General features: G+C 35.7%; 1 protein-coding gene across 3 annotated transcripts; it reads left to right on the top strand.

The window, feature by feature from the left end:
• The first annotated feature begins 407 nt into the window (after positions 1 to 407).
• On the top strand, positions 408 to 20,711 carry LOC116177171. 3 transcript variants are annotated; one of them, XM_031496065.1, is made up of 19 exons: positions 408 to 662; positions 1,474 to 1,596; positions 1,644 to 2,227; positions 2,276 to 3,051; positions 8,284 to 8,483; positions 8,543 to 9,073; positions 11,867 to 12,018; positions 12,065 to 12,783; positions 13,809 to 14,104; positions 14,156 to 14,336; positions 14,389 to 14,614; positions 14,662 to 14,799; positions 15,079 to 15,361; positions 15,414 to 15,532; positions 15,588 to 15,944; positions 17,455 to 17,650; positions 17,698 to 17,811; positions 17,860 to 18,303; positions 19,556 to 20,711. In XM_031496065.1, the coding sequence occupies exons 2-19, from the start codon at positions 1,581 to 1,583 to the stop codon at positions 19,633 to 19,635; spliced, it is 5,412 nt and encodes a 1,803-aa protein (XP_031351925.1). In that variant the 5' UTR covers positions 408 to 662; positions 1,474 to 1,580; the 3' UTR covers positions 19,636 to 20,711. The 3 variants fall into 3 exon arrangements, with proteins under 3 accessions (XP_031351925.1, XP_031351924.1, XP_031351923.1); XM_031496064.1 differs by having other exon boundaries at positions 8,561 to 9,073; positions 13,809 to 14,336; XM_031496063.1 differs by having other exon boundaries at positions 13,809 to 14,336.
• The last annotated feature ends 1,347 nt before the right edge of the window (positions 20,712 to 22,058 follow it).

The following is a 22,058-nucleotide window of genomic DNA, read 5'->3' as shown; positions in this document are numbered from 1 at the left end:
AAATTATTACTACCCTTAATCCAAAATTAAAAAGTTTGATCAATTCTACAGGACAAAAATGTACAGATTTCATCAAACTATTTGTGTATAGGTATTTACGAACAACTTATATAATTGTCGACTGTTTTTATATACCTACGAGTTATTTTAAAAAAGCACCTTAATCGTTGGAATTGTGAAAAACAAATACCGAATCAGATCACATATTTTGGGGCGTTTTCCCAGTCAAGTTGTATAATTGGGGCTGATTTTGTTTATGTACTTCCTGGAAGTGACCTTGAAAATATTTTACGTATATGCTCTACCGCGTGAAAGCGCAGTGCGCCGCGCGCACTCTACAGCGACATTTTGGTAGTATTCTACCGGAAACGGGATACGGGTTCGAGGCTAACAAACAGGTTTCCTAGCTACATATCCTTTGTTTTCACAGAATATGGATGCCATATTTAGCTTTGATGTATGTTTTGGAACAAGTAGTTAATAGTTTTGTTAAAAATGTGAAGTTATTCTTGTTTGTCAGTTTAATGTAAGTGGGAAAAAGTAAGGGTGTAAAAAAGTGTTACGAACGCACGTAGGGTCTTCGCTGTCTGCCTTTTTAAACTCGAAATGTTAGTGTTTACATGGAAGATTGAAATGTTGGATGTCTATTTTCGGAGTTTAAGGTAAGAGAATTTGATTTTACCATTAGAATAGGGCTTCTACTCGCGCTTCTTGCTTAATCTGTGCATATTACGAGTTGCTAAGCCTCGATACAAATTATTCAGTGGGGTACTCCTTTTTCTTGATTCAAAAATCCGTTTTGACGTTTCGTATAAACAGTGCATTTTTATAAACTTCCAGCGTTTTGTACAGTAAAAGCGTGGTCTAATCTAAAAATATCTCGATTTTACTAATTATAGAATCTACAGAAGTAACAAAATTTTGTTAATTAAAAAGTCTACACTTCTCTAATTTTGTTTACTAATTTCGTTTAATTCTACAAATCTGTACGAAATTAACGAGCACTACCTCAATCGACTTAACCAATTTATATTTTCTCGCAATGTTTTGGTCAGTTAAAAAATGATTTACGAAATCAATATTTGCATTTGCATGGCGCGCGATAATTGTTATCAGTTATTCGAAATGTTTACATTTTGGCCTCCCGGGCGGATTTATTTCGGAAAAGTGCGTTAGGTTCGCTAGGGCGCTTTATCAATTAAGGCGCGATACGCATAACGCGTAAAATAGGGAATGTATTCAATAATTTGCCATTGTCGTTCTCAATTTTACCCATCAGGAGCCTCTTTCTTTAAATTGGTGTACTGCGCATGTGTGACCTTTGAGGGAATTTGCTTTTCTTTAATTTTATCTGGTTGGCTCTCCTGCGATTTGTTGGTTATGTCGTCAATTTTTTCAATGTAAATTTTGTTTAATTAAACCCATTCTTTACGATCCAAAATCATAATTTAATGCCTTTTAACGATGTTTTAGAAAAATTATCTGACCTGGAGGGTGTTGGAGACATTCAACAGGGCAACGGCGTCGATGCCTGCTCAGCAATTGTCGATGGTGGTGATGCAGAAAATTCCGCTAAAGTCATGAGCGTCTGTCTAGGTAAGTTATGTGCGTGAAAGCTCTGTCACTACTAATGCCGTTTTTAGAACCGAACTCGATCCTTACCAGTTCGTCAAGTACAGTCTCTACCCAAAAATTGTTAGATACCGAACTAGCTACATCGTTGGGTAACGATCCGAAAGAAGCAATAACATCACAAAGTGTTGCCAAACTAGTAATTACACCAACTTCGTGTCCATCCAATTCTGTTTTGCACAAAGTGCCGACTAGTTCTGTTATAACGGTGGTGAATGCCACCGGACCGTTGACAATCCTCAAAACTTTATGCTCGAATTCTTACGGGACTGCTGCTCCCCAGTTTACTTTGGTTAATTCTACGCCTTTAAATGTCTCTAATGCTGCTGGGAAACCGATTACTGTTGTCGGGGCCCCGCCAATTACCGTAGTGAGAACGATTCAAAACATTAATCTGAATCAAGGCGAAGAGAACGTGAGAAGCACCGACACTTCTGGGGGTTCCATTAGTAACTTGATCGTCAGTAACGGACCGATAAATGCCGAAAGGCCCCCTATACATAATGTATTTGTCAAAAATACATTATCGTCAGAATTACTACCATCGGCAGAACCATCAAAGATACAAAAAGTCAATTCATTTTCGCCAAATAATGTAAGAACTTAACCACCGTCTTATACAACGTTTAGAGATGTTTTTTAGGTTTTACCCGCATTGACGAGTGGAAATGTTATAAAAACTGTGAACGGTCAAAAAGCAGCAACACCAACGCCTACGAGCAATAAATTAAAAATCGTAAGCAACATTATAGTTCCGCCAACCAGCAGTGCCATTCCAACGTGTACATCCAACCCCCCCTCGAATATTGTACTGAATAAATCTCAACCGGTGGCGAGAAACCTGTTGCCTCATAAACCTGTAGGTAACCCTCTGAACGGTGCGCCGAAATTTTTAAATCGTTCACCTCCCATCAATAATTTTCCGAATAAGTCAAATTCGGCAAAAGGTCTCGCGCATAAATCGCAAAAGCTGGTCTACCCGACTCACAAGGGACAGTTGAAGACCATTCCTCCTGTCTCGTTAGCTCAAAAGGTCGGAATTAAGACTCTCGCACCACAATCAAGGGGTATATCGAATCAGCATGTGCAAAGGACGAGCTCGGGATTGAGGACGATTCCGCCGCAACGTTCCCCAAAAAGTTCAAACAAGCCGAATTATATCGGGAAGCACGCAATTCAAGCGCAAAAGTTCAAGAATCCTCATAGTATTGGCAAACTGAAGAGTACTAAACCACTAATTCCAGCAGTTAACGTTTTCCCAAGCCGCACTCCTCAAAATACTGGTGTCACATATCATCAAGCCTTAACCGCAAATATTTTGCAATCGCTTAGTGAGAGCAGCAGCAATTCGTACACCAGATCGTATGACTTTGGTTCCAGATATGATGGAAATCAAGCCTTTTTGGACACAAGAAATAAGTAAGTAAACAAGTACAAATTGATCATTTTTACAGTAGAAAAATGTTGTTTTATTCATGTTACAAGTCTTCTTACCATTAATGTTGGTTGCATATTTTTTACTGGTCGTTATGTACTGAGAGCAGGAAGTAGAATGCCAGATAAGCACAAACAAAAAGTTGTAATGAAACTTAATAACACCATTGAATGTTTCAGATCCTTTCATGGTTGCTGTTTGAGTCTATCCGTGCCTACATATTAAAACCTATTAAATAAAAGGTGCTGCTCTTTATGAGGTCTGAATGCGTGTTCTTAAACCCTAAGATGGACAGATGAAACCCACACCCATATCAGTACAATATTGATTTAAATGCATCGCTAATTTTTCGGGAGGAGGTTGACTGATTTTGTTGGATGAATAGATTATAGTTACATGCGCGTAGAGAAATGAGAAATATATATTATATATATTTACAGTGGAGTATTGATACAGGGTGTAACAACTATGATATGTCAAAAAAAATGGGATGGCAAAGAACAAGCCTATTTTCAAATAAATCAAACGTGCAGAATGTAGCATTTAGGAGCAACTTCTATGGTCCAGATTTTCGTGGTTCCACTAACTCTGACCATAACATTTTATGGTGCCATATTGCGTACACAAACTCCTGGAAGGTTTTTTTTCCGGTCTTGTCTTTTCTACTTCTGCATGCAAGCAACAGTTTTGCTTGGACTTGGACTTGGTCAATCGAATGAAAAATTTGTTACGAGTCTCCTAGTTTTTTTTTTTTTTTTTGCAACCATAGCCAACTTTATTATTTCTTATGACCGCCATGCTGGATTTTATGTCATTAAAGACTTTCCAGCAAAGTACAGAAAGTACTTGTGTGTTATCATATGGTTTGTAGGGAATATAATAAGGTACAATCGAATCTTTGGATTTGCGTATGAGATCCAATATAGGCAAATTTGCATAATATTGTAGAACAGCAAACTTTTTTGGTGCCGTACCACCTAATATATTTCAAAATGTTTATGTGCCGCTGATATACAGGGTGAGTTTTTTTTTCATTTTAAGCATTAGGATCTCGGAAAACGTAAGACATAGAGATTCGGTTAAATGAGGAAAGAGTTGTTTTAAGAGCTTATGCAAGATATGCTTTTGTTTTTTGAAAAAAATTGACAGTACTAGATATGAGCGAAAAACAGATTTAGTGATTTTTCTTTTAAATGTTGTAGAATCGTTAATATTAGAAATACAGAAATACGCAAAGAACAAAAATTGTAGATTTTTTTCCACTTAATAAAGTACATTTATTAATTTTGATGTTTCTTTTATAATTTTTGAGTTATAACTCAAACTTATATTTTTTTAAATGGCAACTATAGTTGGCTGTGACATTTTTAAAAAGTGCATTTTTTTTGTTTACAGTGATATAAGGTTAATAATCAACCTTATATCACTGTAAACAAAAAAAAAAACCTTTTAAAAATGTCACAGCCAACTTGTACTTACTGTGACGAGTAAACATGATACAGAACTGTTTGTATTATTAAGAGTAGTAAAAACAGTTTACCATGGGAAACATTTTTGTTCTCTTAATTACTCAGTCTATTATAATATTTAACTTAAAACTTTAGGGCCACAAATAGAACTACAACGAAAAGAAATTACGAAATATTACATTTAAATTTTTACTTTGAAATAATTACTTGTAATAGTTATTTATGTATTAAGGGTATAATAGTGATGTTTATATTCTAGAGGGCGACGAGTTAAAAACCTTTTTAGTCGCCCGAGAGTATAAACATCAGTTTATGCCCGTGGTACATACACAATTTTATGTTTTACAAATACTTCGTCAAAATTCGTTTACAAAATAATTCGATTATGTTTGATCAAGTATGCGTGGTTCGAATTTGTTAATGTGATTGAAACCATCCAAACGTCAAACGTAATTTTAAAAGTAATTCAATTCATCGTGAATGAGCAAGAAGTTCCAGAAACTATACGAAATAAAGCCAATCTTGTGATTTAATAGGTATTGACAATTAATAAATGACGTTTCTAATTTTCATTGACCTGTACATATTTGTTTGTTTTGACATTAAGTATAAATGAGTTACTATGGTGATACTTAACGCCCTAGGGCATAAAGTGGTACTTTATGCCCGCGTATCACAGATATAAAATGTGCTATGATAGGTTAGTAATACATAAAAAAATTAATTTATCTCGACAAATGTTCAAAGTGCCCATCATTAATATTTACACACAAGTGGCATCTTTTCTCGATTGAATCTACTGCTTTCTGTATTATCCTACCGTCTAAATTGTGAAAGGCATTTACCACAGCATGATGTACTCTTTTGTCGCATAAGTTCGCTGATAAATCAAACCCTTTTAGAACACCAAAAAGGAAAAATCTAAAATCGAAAGATCTGGCAATCTTGGTGACCAAAGGATCAACTCGTTCCTACCTATCCATGACTTTGGAAATATGTAGTTGGTTTAGGTGATCTCGTACTTGTAGTTGGTTGTGCGGCGGGGCACCGTTGTGTTTAAACCAGCGTAAATTACATCGTGTTTCCAAATCTAACCCATCCTACATATCTTGAAATTCATTTGGTAGAAAATGAAGATAACATTGGCCTGTCCAATTATCATCGCAAATTAAAGGTCCAAGAATTCGCTATCCAATAATTCAGTACCAAATATTAAATCCAAGTATTATTTGAGGCCTTCAACAATAAACAGCAGTATTTTGTTTATTTATTGTTTTCTATGGCATGATATGATCTACTTTTAATAATGTATTGAATATAATTATTAATTTAACTTTCATAGTGAATTTTCGAAAATGGTCTTTTAAGTGCTACAGTTACACTATTCCCTATCTCACTACATGTTGTTTTCCATGGCAAACCCTGTTTATTTAACTCTCAATAATACGAAAATTCCTGCAGCGCGTTTATTTATTAAAATACATTTAGCAAACCTTATATCGTTATAATGAGAAAAATTTGTCCATTTTAAAAATGTCAAAGCCAACTATGACGATCATTAAAAAAATTAAAGTTTGTATTATAACTCAAAAATGGTAAAATATAGAAGGAAATTAGTATGTTCAGAATGTTAAGCATTAAAATGTGTAAAACTGTTATTCGTGTCATTTTGCTATATTTCTAATAACTATTCTACAACAATTAAATGAAAATCACTAAATCTATTTTTCGCTTATATCTAGTAAACTGGATTTTTTTCAAAAAACATAAGCATATCTTAAATAAGCTCTTAAAACGACAACTTTTTCCTCGTTTAACCAAATCTGTATGTCTTATGGTTTCCGAGATCCCAATGATTAAAATGAAAAAAAAAAACTCACCCTGTATGTTACTTATGATACGTTAAACTTAAAATGGTAAAATCAAATTGGAAAATATTTTCTCGCTTAAACAATGACAAAAATTAAAAAAGTGTCAATTTCAGAATGCCTATGTTTTGTTGTCAAAAGAGATACAAAAATGTTTATTACAAAAGTTTCATTATAATGATTATCGAATCGAATATCTTAAAATAAGTATACAGGGTCAATTAAAAAAAGTTAGTGGGCCTAACCTTCGAGCACATTGTATATTTTAGTCTAAAGAGATAGAACTCATTATTTGTTCTAGCCACTCAAATTCCTGGAAACCCAAATTGACATACGTGTGGAAAAAAAATTATTGCGGCTCTGACTTATAATAAGCCAGAAAGAAACCCAATAAGCATGTGAGAGAGACATAACTTTACCAATGTTGACATTAACAAGTAGCATTGAAATGTGTCATTGATACTACCATACACAAAAGACATGAATGGCAACAGCGCTTTTATTTTGTGTGTACAGTACAACCTCGTTAATCCGAATAGATTCGGACCACCGACCTTTCGGATTATCAAATTTTCGGATTATCGCGAAACTAGTGAAAATAATAAATTTGGACACAAGCATTAAGAAATAAACTTTAGTCTTTCCAACGTCTTAAGGGGTGTCATCGTTGTTACGAGGAACGAAATTATTTCGGACTATCACGATTTCGGACTTGCGTGTATTCGGATTATCGAAGTTGTACTGTATTCTATCGCATTTCACACTCATATAATGGCTTGGGCTTCATTCCGACACGACGGTAATCGCGCGATTCTCATGAGAATCTTATTTACATGAAACGCGATTACGAAGCACAAATTAATTAGCGGTAGCTACAGGAAATCAAATGCAGGAAAGCGAAAGAATATTCCCTCTTACAATTAATGGAACAGAAAGTAGCAAAAAGTTTAGCTTGAAATCAAACGGAATGATAGAAATTTCTATTCAGGAAGAAAAAGCGCTAAATACGGTGGGGTAAAGTTAATGCAAAATACATTTATTGAAACTATCAAGATTAATATAGTACTTATAAATGTCACTAGCAAACTATAGGCACTATAGGCAAAGAGACCTCCTCTAAAGAACGCTCCCTTTAATAGAATTCGACTATTTCATGGAAGGATTGACGGTTTTCCAGCCGAAACAGCATATTCGGTTATCTACATCAAAAAATTATATCTTCCTTCATTTGTTGTGCACCCTAAAAATCTGTAGTTGGTCTTAAAATCAAATTAATTAAGAACGCTTCTTTTGAGACCCCTGATGACTCTTAACTCGAGGCTGTTTACTGCAACTCATTTAATGAGCTACCGCTAATCACTTAATTTGCCATTGTCTCATGCCATTTTTCAGGTCGCCAAAAGGTCTCATATCTATCTGATACCGGCGCAAACCTTGGCCTTGACCTTGCAGTTTCAATGCTTGTTTTAAATTAACATAGAAAACTAGAACCATCTAATAATTTCTTAACTGGACTGAAATTCTAAAATATGAGTTCACTTTCTTCTTCTAAACAATAATTTTCGGGAGATAATTGAAATATCTTGACGGAAACGGTTGCAAACGGCGTATTAATAACAGCTTTTGTTTACGGTAACGCCGGCTGAAACAACTAGAAATTAAATCAATTACCTCTACCTTGGCTTGGAAATAAACAATTTCAACATGTTGCTATACTCCACAACAGATTCATTGTTGCTCACATTTGCCATTTAAAATAGTCTGTCGTACGGTTTTAGATTGAAGCACGGTGTTTTTTCAGTTGAGTAGGTTTTAATGGATATAGTTTCTGCTCTCAGTGAATTGTATTTTAATTAATAATTAACAAAAATACTTTTAGTGAGGTGACAACTCCCCCAGTTAAGCCGCAATCAAATTTAGAAGCGTTGTCGTTTGTTTGCCAAGCAGTTTTGCTAGATCACAATTACAACGCAACACCTCCCGCTGAATCACTTAACAGAAATGTACCGACTACATCGACATCGCCACAGCTCAACGGGTCATCTCTAGGCTCATATTATTCACCAAATAGCAATGCAAGTAGGTAAATTTTTGTTTCTCTTGATATAGAGTCACAAACGTGTTTACGTGTGCTACAGGAGTTCGTTCATCTTTAGGTGGCTCGACCAACACCTTATCGACGTTATCCAGCAGCTCGATCACTTCGGTTTTGCCTAACAGTATCGCGGCGGGCGTCGTTCAAGATGACGACGCCGCATCCGACATCAGCTGCGGTTCCGATCGCAAAATCGAAACTGAAGGTGAGGAGACCGACACCGCTCCGGAAGCGGAAGCCGTCAATAATGAGGACCATTACGGCGACTACGTGACGCGTTGCATTTGCGGTTTTCTTCACGATGACGGTTATATGATCGAATGCGATAAGTGCAAGGTTTGGCAACACGTTCGGTGCGTCATTAAAAGTAATAAGAAGGTTCCCGATGATTATTTGTGCGAACTATGTGATCCGAATAAACCCGTGGACCGGGGAAAGGCTCGTACCTTGCAACAGCAGTGGATGAGAGAGAATCAGGAGCGAGAGGCAAAACTAAGGAAGGAAGCGCGTTTGAGGGAAATGAAACTTAAAGAAACCCTGAGCGATAGTGATTCATCTGATGCTGAAACGATAGGTAATCAAATTATTTTTGTCTTTGGATTTCGTAGTATCATTCTTTTTATTTGAAGTAGTTTTACCATTGGTGTCGTTCATGTTTGATTTTGCACTTACAAGAGTTTCTGTGATGATACGAAACCTCGCCCAAAGATCCCGCTCCCAGATATTATATTTGCCACATCAGAAGCCTTTGCGGGCTTATTTAAAAAATACCAACTTTGGGTCAAAAACTGTGATCCAAACATTTTCTTGAACTACGCTACTGGATTCTTTGTAAAAATATTTAATACAGGCAGTTTTTACTTTTTTTCTATCTTACATTGGTAGTAAGATTTCACAAAAAAGTGGTACAAGGTGGTGAAAACCACAAGTCTCTAGCTTTAAAAACAGCTGAGATACACCAGTCTCAAGCAGAATAGGACACACGGTACAGGGATATTGACTTTAAATTACCCAATGGATATTTGTTATTATCACAGATGAGGTATAGATTAAATGTAAAAGTTGTGGGGGTGACGAATCGTCTTAATGTATCTCAAAAAACACAGTGGCGCACCATAGCTAAGGGGAAGAATAATATACAGTGTGTCCCAGATCGAGTGGGATTGCATGGGTAACTTTCTTATTATGAAAGATAGAGAATTGGTTAAATGGGCAATGTTTTGCAGTTTTAGATGTTTATTTAAAATTGCCTTGTGGAAATTCAAAATGTCAAATAGGTTCGACGTAAATTCAAAAAAACTAAAATTCGTCATTTCCTTTAATGTCTTATATCATGGAAAGTATAAGAGATATAAAAAAAAGTTTTATATAAAAGTTACTGTCTTTGATATGCTTCATTTAGAATCGATGTGAAAAAAAATCCAAGATAGCTACTTTTGAGGAACATTCTAAAGTTAAATAGGCGCCATATAGGATTTTTAAATTACTTGATAGATTTTTTAATTCTCTTTTCAAAGAGCTATCATCGCATAAGATACCAGTTATATCAACGGTTTTTATATTTTAATCAAATAGGCTGTGATTAATTAAAAAAAAAAACAAAATCTATTCCAGGGAACAAAACAATGAAAATAATTACATCAGATGTTTAAAATATCAGGGGCGCACTCATGGGAGGGAGCGTTAGAACTCCCTCCAAAATGTTATATAAGTAGGCCTAGAAAAGTTTATAGCTCAGCGGTATAGAGCGTTGGGGTATAAATCCAGAGGTCGGGTGTTCGAACCTGGTTTGAGGTGAATTTTTCATCTGTGGCAGAGATGGGAATTCCTTAGATCATTTTCGAGCATTCTGCCGGCTACTCCGAATTAGGTTTTCCTAATTCGTAAGGTAAATACCGGGGTAGTATAGAACAACTTAAGACCTTCTGCAGGGGCACCTCTAAAAAGCATTATGCTGGTCACTTTGTAATTGGGCGTAAGCCTGTTGAGATCCTAGAACAAGAGGAACAATAAAATTAAAAAAATATTATTGCCATAAGAAATACATTGTAAACTTTGAGGCAAAAATGCAAGGTTCATTTCCCAATGAAATACAAAGTGTTGAATATCACTGGTTTTATAACTTTGTTTCTCTATTGAGTGATGTAAAATCCAATATGGCGTCCATTTAAAATAAGGAAGTTGATGTCAATATCTCGAAAACCGCCATTGTGAATAATTTTCTTCTACACTCATTAAATTTTCCCCATCGAATCTTGAAATTTTTATTTGAAACTTTTTTATAGCTCTCTTTGTTACTAAAATATTTGAATTTTTAAAAATGGCGGTTTTCAGTTTTTTCCAATTATCTAAGAAACGATTTATATTTTTCAAAATATCGCAGCGGAATATGTATTAGCATTAAAAACTACACAACTTTGCCAATTTAACCGAATCTGTAAGTATAATAATAACAAAGATAGCCATGTTATCCTACTCAATTTAAGACACCCTGTATACTAATACTGAAACAAAATAAAATACAATATATAGAATAATACTTCATGGCTGACTTTGATGGTAATAATTTTCCAATATGCAAGTAGTAAGTAGCATAACCACCATTTTAATTGTTTAATAACTCAACAGTTGTTTAAGCTAGAGGTATCATTCGGTATATTTTTGAATTCGGTCAAATATGAGCATTACGAAAATAAAATATATGCATATTATTTTTTGTACTTTTTAGCTATGGGTGCTCCACTGTGTTTTTTGATGGCCGGTGTGGCGTAGTGACGTGGACGCGGCACTGTGACACTAAGGGTCCCTGTGTACGAATGTTTACAAATTGTGGCACATGCAAAGACCTTTGAAAAGAACTGTTTGCTTTAAAACGCCTGAATCACTCTACAAAGATAGCAAAATTAAATTTGCATAAAAAACCCGCCAATGGATGGCGAATTACTGCTTGAATAAACTACTTTTTTTAATTTTGATATTTAATGTGACACTTTAAAACTCGTTGACGTTGTCAAATGCCTTACTGTTCACAACTTGTGAAAAGTAAAATATTTCGCAACTGGTGATGAAAAGTATCACATAAAATGTCAAAATTAGAAAAAATATTGTGTGAAACACATTGGGAAACACTACTATTCATAATTCGCTTTCTTTTACGGAACTCAAATAACTATTCTAAATCTCAGTTATTGTGGATCACATGGTATAAGCTTGAAGATAGTTTTTTGAATTAGTTTTTGCATTTTCCAACATCTAGTAGGTTTTCCACATATCACCATAGTTACTTTCTCATTTAGTTGGTTTCTATAACAATTTTCTAAGTTATATTACATGTACAATTGCTTTAAACTGTCAATATTTTATTTAGGGGGAAATTTATTATCAAAGAGTCGTATACCGTCAAATAGCCGAAGAAAAATGGATCAAAACGCCAGACTTCCTCCACGTCAACGACGTGAATCCAAATCAGAAGGTAAAAGGAACATCAAACGGAAAGAGAGGAGACCGTTTAAAAAGAAGGTAGTACACTTTTAGACTGTCCAATGTTGTAAATGGTAGCTTTCAGGTGAAACCGCCTCCTAAAAATCACAGCGACGAAGAGACCCAAGAAGGTTGGTCCCATTCTTCAATCTCTCAAATGCCACAACTCCGTCAGTGGATTGAGCACTATGAGGATGCCGTTACGAACCACTACTCTCCGGAGCTTCGAGCTCGTATTTCAAACATCAAAATGAATGGTATCCATTCAGATCTGTCTTCGCAGATCGATAATTCCGTTCACAAGTGTCGAATTTTTACGCAGCCCTTGACGGGTTTAAAATTTTTGGTAAGCGCGACGCATTTGCCACCGAATACGCCAGTTGTAGAACTTCGAGGCAAGTATATGCTGTCCACTCAGCACAGAACGAGTACGGTGGGACATAGCGGATCCTTAACTACACGACAACACGCTCAAAGACCAGGACCTTTTCTCTTCTTTTACCGGCTACACAAAGATAATACGGAAGTGTGCGTCGATACGCGCACGTACGGTAACGAAGCGAGGTTCATACGAAGGTCCTGTAAGCCAAATTCGGAACTGCGACACTGCATTGAGAAGGGCGTTCTTCATCTGTACATCTTCACGGTTACGGCGGTCGAGAAAAATTGCGAGTTAACAATTAAACACGAGTCGCATGACTTGGCGGTCATCGGAACGTGTCACGTGTCTTGTGCCTGTGGAAATTCCAGTGAATGTGCGGTTAATAAACCGTCTATTAAAAATGAAAGTGAATGCACAGAGGCGTAAGTATTTATTTTTTTAAATGTGACGAATCAATTGTTACTATGCATAAGAGCGCTAAAATGCCCCCATGTATAATGTACTATTTTTGTTATATCTTCCTAAAATAGTCATGCAAGAATGATATTACTGACGCCATTGCCATTTAAATACGACCAGGGTAGTAGATAACATAACACAAGCTGCGTTATCTAGACTATTTGTAAAAAAAAGCTAAAAATCTACCATGCGATCAAAAATGAGTTGCTGTCGAGTCACCTTTGGAAATTTTGTTTACATGGAAAATTGTACTTAAATGGAACTTGCAAAGGCGACTCGATCGCTACCCATTTTTGATCACCCATTACAATCATAGTGTATTACATGTACTATGGAGGCAAATTTAAAATTATAAAAAGTGCATATTACTTCAGTAAATCTGTCAGAAAAGAGGGGCTTGGTTTGCAAAAGGTCATGTAGTTCTGATTTTCTGTACACTTCGTATGCTTACCAAAGGTCAGAAATGTAGCTTATGAAAGCTACACGCCCAGAAGTCCCAGATTTTTGTTTTTCTGTAATTTTTTTAGTGCAGCAAGCACATTGTAAAATAGAACTTGCGGCTATATCTTTTTGGGTATATCCTTTCTAACTCGTACCTTAGTGCAACCTTAAATGCGGGTAGGAAAAAAATCTCAAAAACATTAAATAAAAAAATAAGAACTACCCACTTTTTTGCATATGAACATTTAGTTATTTACTAAATTATGTAAAAATTGTCAGCAATGTATTGTGTCAAAAATCATTAAAAAATTTGTAAGTAAATCTATATGCCCCCTAGACCAAGTACGCCACTGACCACAAATTTAAAGTGCCTAGATTGGTAGCAAACTTTTATAATTTTGGATACCATAAAAAGCCTCTTTAAAAAAATGATTTGAAGATATATCCAGTGTTCCAGACAAAATGGTCACCCTGTATTTGCGCTTGAACATGAAACCACTATACAGACAGTATAAAAACGGTTGTGTGAACCTCTTTTAACTTACAGTAATATGGTAGTTCGAAAGAGAAGAGGTCGACGTCTAGCTTCCACGACACCAGAAGTAGAACCTACAGCATTATTAACGCCGAAAGAAGAACCTCCCCCTTCTCCTGTGGAAGTCAAACAGGAAGACATCGAAGTCAAACAGGAAGATGAAATCAAAACTGAACCCGAAGAAGAAGTTCAAATCAAAGAGGAACTGGAGGAAATCAAAAAAGAAGAAGAACCAGAGGCGATCGTGAAAGAGGAGCCCTGTCGTAGTCCGTCGCCGCCAGTAAAAAAATCGGGGCAACAGTCGAAAAGTGATTCGGAGGACAAAAAGGAATCTCCCACTAAAGAGTGTCTGTCCGCAGATAAGCAAAAGTTGAGCCGCGAAGAGAGGAAACTACAGGCGATTATGAAGGCGTTTGAACGTATGGAAAAGCAGGAGCAACGAAGACAAGAGCATCAGGCGAAGCAGGCGCATAGGCGAGAGTCTGAACCGTGCCCGTCGAAAGACGATGATAAAATGGATTCTAAAGTGAAAAGGCGGAGGTAAATTTTTGCGTTTATTTTTCAGTCTGTTAATTTAATGTCGCCGTTGCAGGAGGAAAGGTCGAGCTCGAACGATAAGTACAAATTCGCAGTCTCGACAGAACCGTTTAAATTCTTCAGATTCATTGTATGCCACGTCGGGTGATGAATGCATGCTTTCTCCAACAGATAGCTTACATGTGCCCATAAAAGATGGCGATTCTAATCATTCGCCTAGCAAAGATGTCGGACTTCTGACAACAGTTGTGTGTGATCCGGGAAACAGAAGCGATGTTAAGGTAAAAATTGTGTTTTTTTTTCCAAATACATTTACCTCTCATTACAGAGTCCTATACCGAACGTTGATTGTAATTCCAATTCTGCAAATTCCTCACCAGAAACGCCTCTTTCGTCAGCATGTCTACTGGTTGCTGCAGCTGTGGAGCCATTGGAACCAAATTTCAAGTTCCCAAAAACGAAAAAGGTATTTAGTTTCTTCAAAGTTGAAAAAAACAAAAAAGTAGCGTGTGTTGAAAACCTTTCTGAAATTATTGAATTTAGAAATTACAATTTTTTTTATATAAGAAACTTGGGTTTATTGAAATACAACATCTAATCAAATTCAACATTTATTACACAATTTTACGTTCTAAATGCGTTTATCTAGAGGAAAGTGTGTTCACTGAATTTACAACACTTTTATGTTCGATCAAAAACTGAATTTTCTAAAATCTTTCAAACTTCAAAGGTAACATTTTTTAAGGGGTTAATGAACGAGTGGATAACTAAAAGCACGGAATGTATACAGTCCGCAAGTTCCATCTCGCCTTCTTCACTTACACCACACATTGTTCCTGTGAGTACACCAGAGACCTATTACGAGAATGCGACCAACAACTTTTTTGGTGCCGCAAAAAATTTGGTTGCATTAGCGCAGGCCGCCAATTATTGTGATCTGCCTACTCAGCCATTGGGAAATGCGAAGAAAAGGTGGCTTCGACAAGCCATCAGTGAGGATCAATGCGACAGTCCGAGTAGTCGGCCAGGTAACAATTATTGCCCCCTCCCGTACGTTGTGTTTAAGACTCTCTGTTACAGAATCACCTCCATTGACCGAAATGGTTCCACCTCCAAAGAAACGTCGACTTCCTCGAGAATCTCTCTCCTCCGACAACTCGCCGCCTACGACACCAACAAATTTCAATTTGGCAGTAAATGTATACTTATCCAAATATTGTATGGGCGCTTTTAATTCGTTTTTTGTTTGATTAGGGAGGCGAAGAAGTCAAAAGGTTTAAGGAACACGAAGATAGGGTCGAGATCGTCACTGCGGGGAATGACGGTGACAGTCCAACCAGGGTAGTGATAGACGACGCGTCTTTGAAGGAGCGGGTCGCCGAAATGCAGCAAGAAATTGGTGCGTGTTTTCGTTTACCCGAGCCTATTGTAGAGGTACCACCAAAAGAGTTAGCGTCTACCACTCCTCCTCCTCTTCGTTGTGCGCTGGATCCTAGACTGTCAAGGCCCCTTTTCAACACAAGTGAACATTTAGTAGCGACTGTAGAGAAGAATTTGAGCATACTGGGTTTCGAGGATAAAACCACACATGCGGCGCCAATTAAGAGAAAGGTAAAGATACTCATGCCCAGTTGCACCAACAAAATTAAGCCTTGCTTTTATGGCAACAATTATCGAGACAATTGTTGCTATGGTATTTAAGTTAAGGGATACTTAATTTTGACAGTGCAATTGGCCATCACACTTTTGAGTCATCTGCAATGTGTTTATGGTCTATAATGTTTGATTGCATATTTTGAAGATAGTATCTGTCAAACAGTCAACAAAATGTGCTCCATGTTCATGCATTTAGGAGAGCACATTTTTAAATTTTTGGTGGAAAACTATTATTCCTGTAACATACCCAGACCAGTCCCTGCACACTTCAAGATTATATTCAAAACTGTGTGGTGTCACTTGTTGGGGTGAGGATCAAATAAGGTACTGAATTAAAAAGAGCACATTTTTAAAACAGTAATTTAATCGATATTGCAAGAATAAATTGTGAAAATGGTAGGATACCGAGTAAAAAATAGGCTGGTGAAAAAAGGACTGACCAAGAAAAAAAACCAGCCAACAAATTAATATTATACTGTATAGCAAAATTAGTTGTTTGTAGTATATGAATGCATTGCATATTGTAATGGTTGCCAAGTAAATTAATGAAATGTCACATCATAAGCTCCACAGGAATTCCTAAAGAATTAATATTTGAGACATAACACATGGTGTGGATATTGGGTGGCCAGTCCAAATATCCCGCACATCATACAGCGTTGGTTCAACAAGATCCAATCAAACATTAGTCAATATTACTCTAACTCCTCTTTCCTGATAAGAAGCTGCGTGCTTGATGCATTTAGCACAACCGTAAAATGTTATTCGTTGTTTAGCCAACTTAAGATCAAGTCCAGTTTTTTCAAAAAGTGAAACGTAAGTTTTGATTGAGTAAATAGTGGATTTAGCCACATCATACAATGCAGTAACACTCACGCCCTTCTCAAGCCCCTCAATAATTTTAGATTTTTTGTTGTTAATCATTTTGTAAATTCAGATACGTGAATGTTCACATAAACACGAGTCTACTATATCACACATTCAAAACGAGCCACCCGCTAATAATATTTAGTATGATACGGTTCAAAAAGGGCAAGGGGTCACTACAGGGATTACTACAAAACAAAGAAACATATCGGGTCAAATTATTAATACAAATTAATTAATTCGATGCCAAGTGCAATTGTACAACCATCTTGACCTGCACAACTCATTCGCATATGAGTGATACCCTGTAACTAAATAGTAATATCGGACCTGTAAAGGAAATGAGATACTGAAAGAGATTTAATTATAAATAAACAGTTTGAAGTCGATGTCCAAACTGCAGCAACCAGGGAAAAGTTACAAAATATGTAGCACATTATTTCCTTGAACCCCGTAGTATTTGCTTCTTTTATCAGATCAAAATGTAATAATGGAATTTTAATTGGAAAATCTTAGCCCAATCTCTAGTTTCAATAATACAAAAGATACCCACTTAGTTTCTGTTGAATTTATGATTTGTTGCCCGACTTTCTTGCAGCTGTCAATAACGGAGTATCGGCAGAGAAAGCAGCTGACCTTGAATGAAAAACTGGTAGACGAAGCGGTGAGTGAAGAAAATACATCTTCGCAATCTCCGCCGTTGAAGCTACGTACTAGAAGCGATAGTAACAGTAGTGCCACGTCCTTCGCTTCTTCTGATGAAGAATTTCGACCTCCGGAATTAACTCAAAAAGGTGAGGTACCTTTTAGCAAAACAACATTTGGCAAAGTAAAATTTCAGCATTATCTGCATTCAATTCCGAACCCACCGAGTTGGAGAAACAACGGGAGAGCGTCAGTTTACGATTGAAGAAAGCATTCGGGTTATCGATAGACGAAGATTCCCGTAAGCCAGGTGAGCGAGTCGTACGTATTTTTATCTAGTTAACTTTTCCATTTTCAGCGTTGAGCATGGAAACGTTGCTAAACTGTGATTTAAATTCCGCAAAAACTTCACTCCCAGGTTTCGGTTCGACGGTTTCCACATGTAGTGAAAGTAATTCCAATCCTCCCATCTTAGAAACGGTATCCGCCGAAGAGTCGGAGACGTGCTCGACGATGGAGGTTGTTAAATCCGAAGTTATTTCCGATTCTTCTTTGGCAAAGGAAGAATTGACCGTTGCTAGAGTTCCAACCCCTTCTGAAGTAAACGAAGGCGTCGTTAATCCGAAAATGTTTTATATTCCGGACGAGGAGGATGCAGATAAGACGGGAAAGGAAGAAGCCGAAAGTATACCGGATGCTAAATGTGATGAATTTGTAGTCGTCGAAAGTACAAATTACGTTCCACCTTTCAATAATCCGGTATACCCAAATAGTAGCTTTACATCGTTTGGTTCTGTGATAGGTAGGTTGATCTGTTTTGTATAATTTTTTTTAGCGCGTTCATAACAAAAGAATGCAGTACTGAGTGGCAATTGGTCTTTACGTTCATTGGGGATATGGGTGGCAGGTGGTAAAAACTCCTTTATAAAATAAATATGAGCTTAAATAGTGCTAGGAGGTGAACCTTTTGTAATTTATTAAAAAAGAAAACTTCCCAGTATTGCACCCAAGTGCATATCTCTTGTGTGACATAAGGAAAATACAGTTACAGTGACTTTATAAGGACAGTGGTGACAACTTATCATAATCCGTCATATTGGAGCTAAAAAATTGATTATAGGATAGGATACCTTCTCATGACAAATTGTGACTGTAGAATAATAAATGTCAGTTTCATTTAAGTAAAGATTCTCATTCAAAACTAACGGCGCAGAAATGATTGTTTAAAGCTTTGCAGAACAACCTATGGGAAAACCACTGCCTCCCAAATTCAAAAAGATGGAAAATGGTATAATAAATATAAAATATGGTACAATATCCAAAATGTACATATAAAGGTAACCATTAATCATTAATATGTGTTTGACACAGTGTGTTCTGTCACTTCTTATCCCTTGTCGCTTATTTCTCCTTCCGGGATAAAAAGTATTACTTTAGTCCCTTAAATGGAAGACAAAACACGTTGATTTAGTCCACGGAGTGCAAGATATCAATATTCCTTGTGCTTCAGCAATCATCAATGTTAAACATTAAACCAATTCAAGCGTATTTATGGTCACAATTGCGTTATCCATAACCATAAATGAATTTGCCGCTAAATTTCAGATAAGCTGCTTCTCTAACCAATTTTCTATCTAAACTCATTTGGTATTTAGGGCTTCTGAAAAAATTTTTTCATCAATTACCAGTAGTAACGTTAGGCACACTTTTACATCTAAAAACACTTTAAGCGAATTACCAATTACATACCTTATAATATCATAAATCCAAGCTATATCCTCTGCTATATGCGTCTTTAAAAATCGAGTTTATATAAAACTGGAGACGGAAAACGTAAAATAAAGCAAAGTGTAAACTAGTAACGTGAAGCCATGACAATTAAAGGTGAGACTGTCAAAACAGTATAATTAATGATTATAGCACGGAGTGTACTATGTCGTTTTGGGGGCTTTCTATTGGCTGGTTTGGAATTTAGCTCCAATATGGCCGTTATTTGAATAAAATAACATATGGAATAATTAAATGTTTTGTATAGTCTAGATATTGACTTACAGATGACGAAACACGGTATGAGGGACGAAATCCATCACCGCCGCCCGAATTAACCAGCGCGCCGAATTACTCGTCCCCTTGAAAGCATCGAATTCGTAACGCGATCGGTTACAGTTTGGGATCTTGCAATGTGTGACATTAAAAAGTGTAAGCGTTGTTATGAAAAGGAGTGGTTGCCATCGGTGGTTAGTAAGAACGTGCAATGATTTTAGATAGGCTTTATTTTAATATATTTACAAGATTAAGTTCTGTAGTGAAGAAACATTGGGCGAGTATTAATTATGCGCATATGGGGTTATCCTACTGTACATAGTTGAGATTGTTTTTATTTTGGAGATTTATTTTTTAATGTTACTACGATTCTTGCCTTCCATCTATATTCTCAATTCAGTAAATTATTTTAATCTCGGGTGTAGATATTTGGCAAGAATAAGATAATACATACATGTACATATACTACTTTTGTGAAACAATTATACAAGATCAAGGATTAGCTAATTAAAACTTGTTGATATTTCTGAGAAAACAATGTCATGTTTCCCACAGAGTACAATTTGTTGTTGTTGTACATAATTTTTATATTAGAACGATGATGTGGGAACCATCACGAAGTTGTTATAGCTATAAAAGATAAAGTACAAAATTGTATAAGAGACAAAAGTTTGATCTCTCCCATTAACAGTAGAAGATTTTTTATTTTCTGTAGAATAAGAATTTATGAATAATATTTCTAAGGTATAACTAGTTAATGGTACTTGTATTAAATGTTATTTTATTATCATAGTTGTTAGAGTGTAAATGCAAATTTTACATTATTATTAAGTTGTGCATTTTGTTTATGTACCGATCCGACATCTTATGTTTCACATTTTGTTTCTTTTAAGTACACGGAAAATTATAAGGCGCCCTCGTTTCGTGATTCCCGGTGATTTAATTGTTAACATGAGTTGTTGCTGTTTTATAGGGCCATGGATGTACATATGCCATTTGTTTTTCCATCATCTGTACATATTTGCAGAAAAATATTTATATAGAAATTATAAATCAGAATTTGTACATGACGTCGATACATTTTATTTCAAATTTGTTTGGTCTATTTGTATAAATTCTAGAAATTATTTATTTTTTTTTATACTTGAATTAAAGCGTTACTACTGACATTATTTGTAATTGTCCAGGTTATTACCGATCGTTCTATCAATTAGCGGGGGATATATTATGTTAATAATGGTAAACGTGTTGCTATTCTTTGCACATAGGTTGCTTCACATTTCATTCATTCGTTAGACTTTCTTAGAAATTTCTACTTTCGTCGGCATGTAAGCAATAGTATTATAATTAACCATTTTATTTTTGTATAGAATCTCTAAACATTAGTTTTCCATCAATTTAACATTATATCGCCAATACTTTTCCAAACATTACATTTGCTGTATGAAAATTGCATTAGTTTTGCCTCGCTTTAGAATGTAAAAAGGGTTAATTAAAAAAATTGTTGATAATGATTTTGGAGGTTATTGTTCTGAACAGTATTATTTTTGTAACTTTCGAACTAATGCGATTTTATCTTTTGAGTAATGTCAATGAATTTCAACGATTTAATAATATTTACATAAAATAAATATTTTATTATATTGCGTGGTTGTAAATAAAAAATGAATATTAATTTGATGTTGGTGCGAATTTATCGTACAATATTTCACAATTAAATTAACAAAGTGTTTATTCAGTGTTTTATTACAATATTTAAACAATGAATTTAGGATGGAAGGTTGTAAGGTAGGTTTGTAGGTGTTTATAACCCACGTTCAAAACTGAAATTTAGCGAATCGCTTTGATTTAAATGTACATTTAGACTGTGACTAATTACTTCCCTTAAAGTTATCTGCCAGATGTACTACCCCACATTTGAGACTAACAGTGATGTGGTGTGGCTTAAATTTTGTCATGTTGGGCTAGACTTATCAGTATTGATTTGAAAGCTGGGCACTTGATGCAATCCGTATTCGACAGCCTTTTTAGCGCATTTTTCATTCCCAAAAAGTAGCTTATTGTTTCACTATCTGCTGTTTGGGTGCCTTTTATAAATCGAGTGGAAAATTGTACAATTTTCGGGATTTCGGCATTATATTCATACCATTGTGTTATCCCTGCATCGATTAGTCTGAAAGCCATTCCTGAAGTTAATAATTTATGATTTTTCTTTAAATGTGTTAAAATAGGAAATATAATGTCGTGTGTCCGAGATATAGTTGTGCCTCTGCATAGTGTGTATCATTTTTTATTTAAATTCGATATTCTTACACCATCTACGTATTTCTTTTGTGAACCCGTATAGTTGAGACATTGAATTTATACCTAACTATGTTGAGACTAGTTGGGTGTGTATAGTAGAATTGTTATTACTTTCGTTCTTTATTTTCGCCGCTAGAGGCCATTCGAATGTAATAGCATTGATTATACACACTGTATAATCAATGGTAATAGCATGTAATAGGATTTACT

Source organism: Photinus pyralis, unplaced genomic scaffold, assembly GCF_008802855.1.
Source record: "Photinus pyralis isolate 1611_PpyrPB1 unplaced genomic scaffold, Ppyr1.3 Ppyr1.4_LG7, whole genome shotgun sequence".
Lineage (NCBI taxonomy): Eukaryota > Metazoa > Arthropoda > Insecta > Coleoptera > Lampyridae > Photinus > Photinus pyralis.
This window is presented reverse-complemented; position numbering and strand designations above follow the sequence as displayed.

Bases quoted from the DNA above. Each gene is read 5' to 3' on its own strand.
- LOC116177171 (XM_031496063.1), top strand. The intron at 14,615-14,661 runs GTAAAAATTGTG...CTCTCATTACAG, and splicing joins GAAACAGAAGCGATGTTAAG to AGTCCTATACCGAACGTTGA. The intron at 15,362-15,413 runs GTAACAATTATT...TCTCTGTTACAG, and splicing joins CAGTCCGAGTAGTCGGCCAG to AATCACCTCCATTGACCGAA.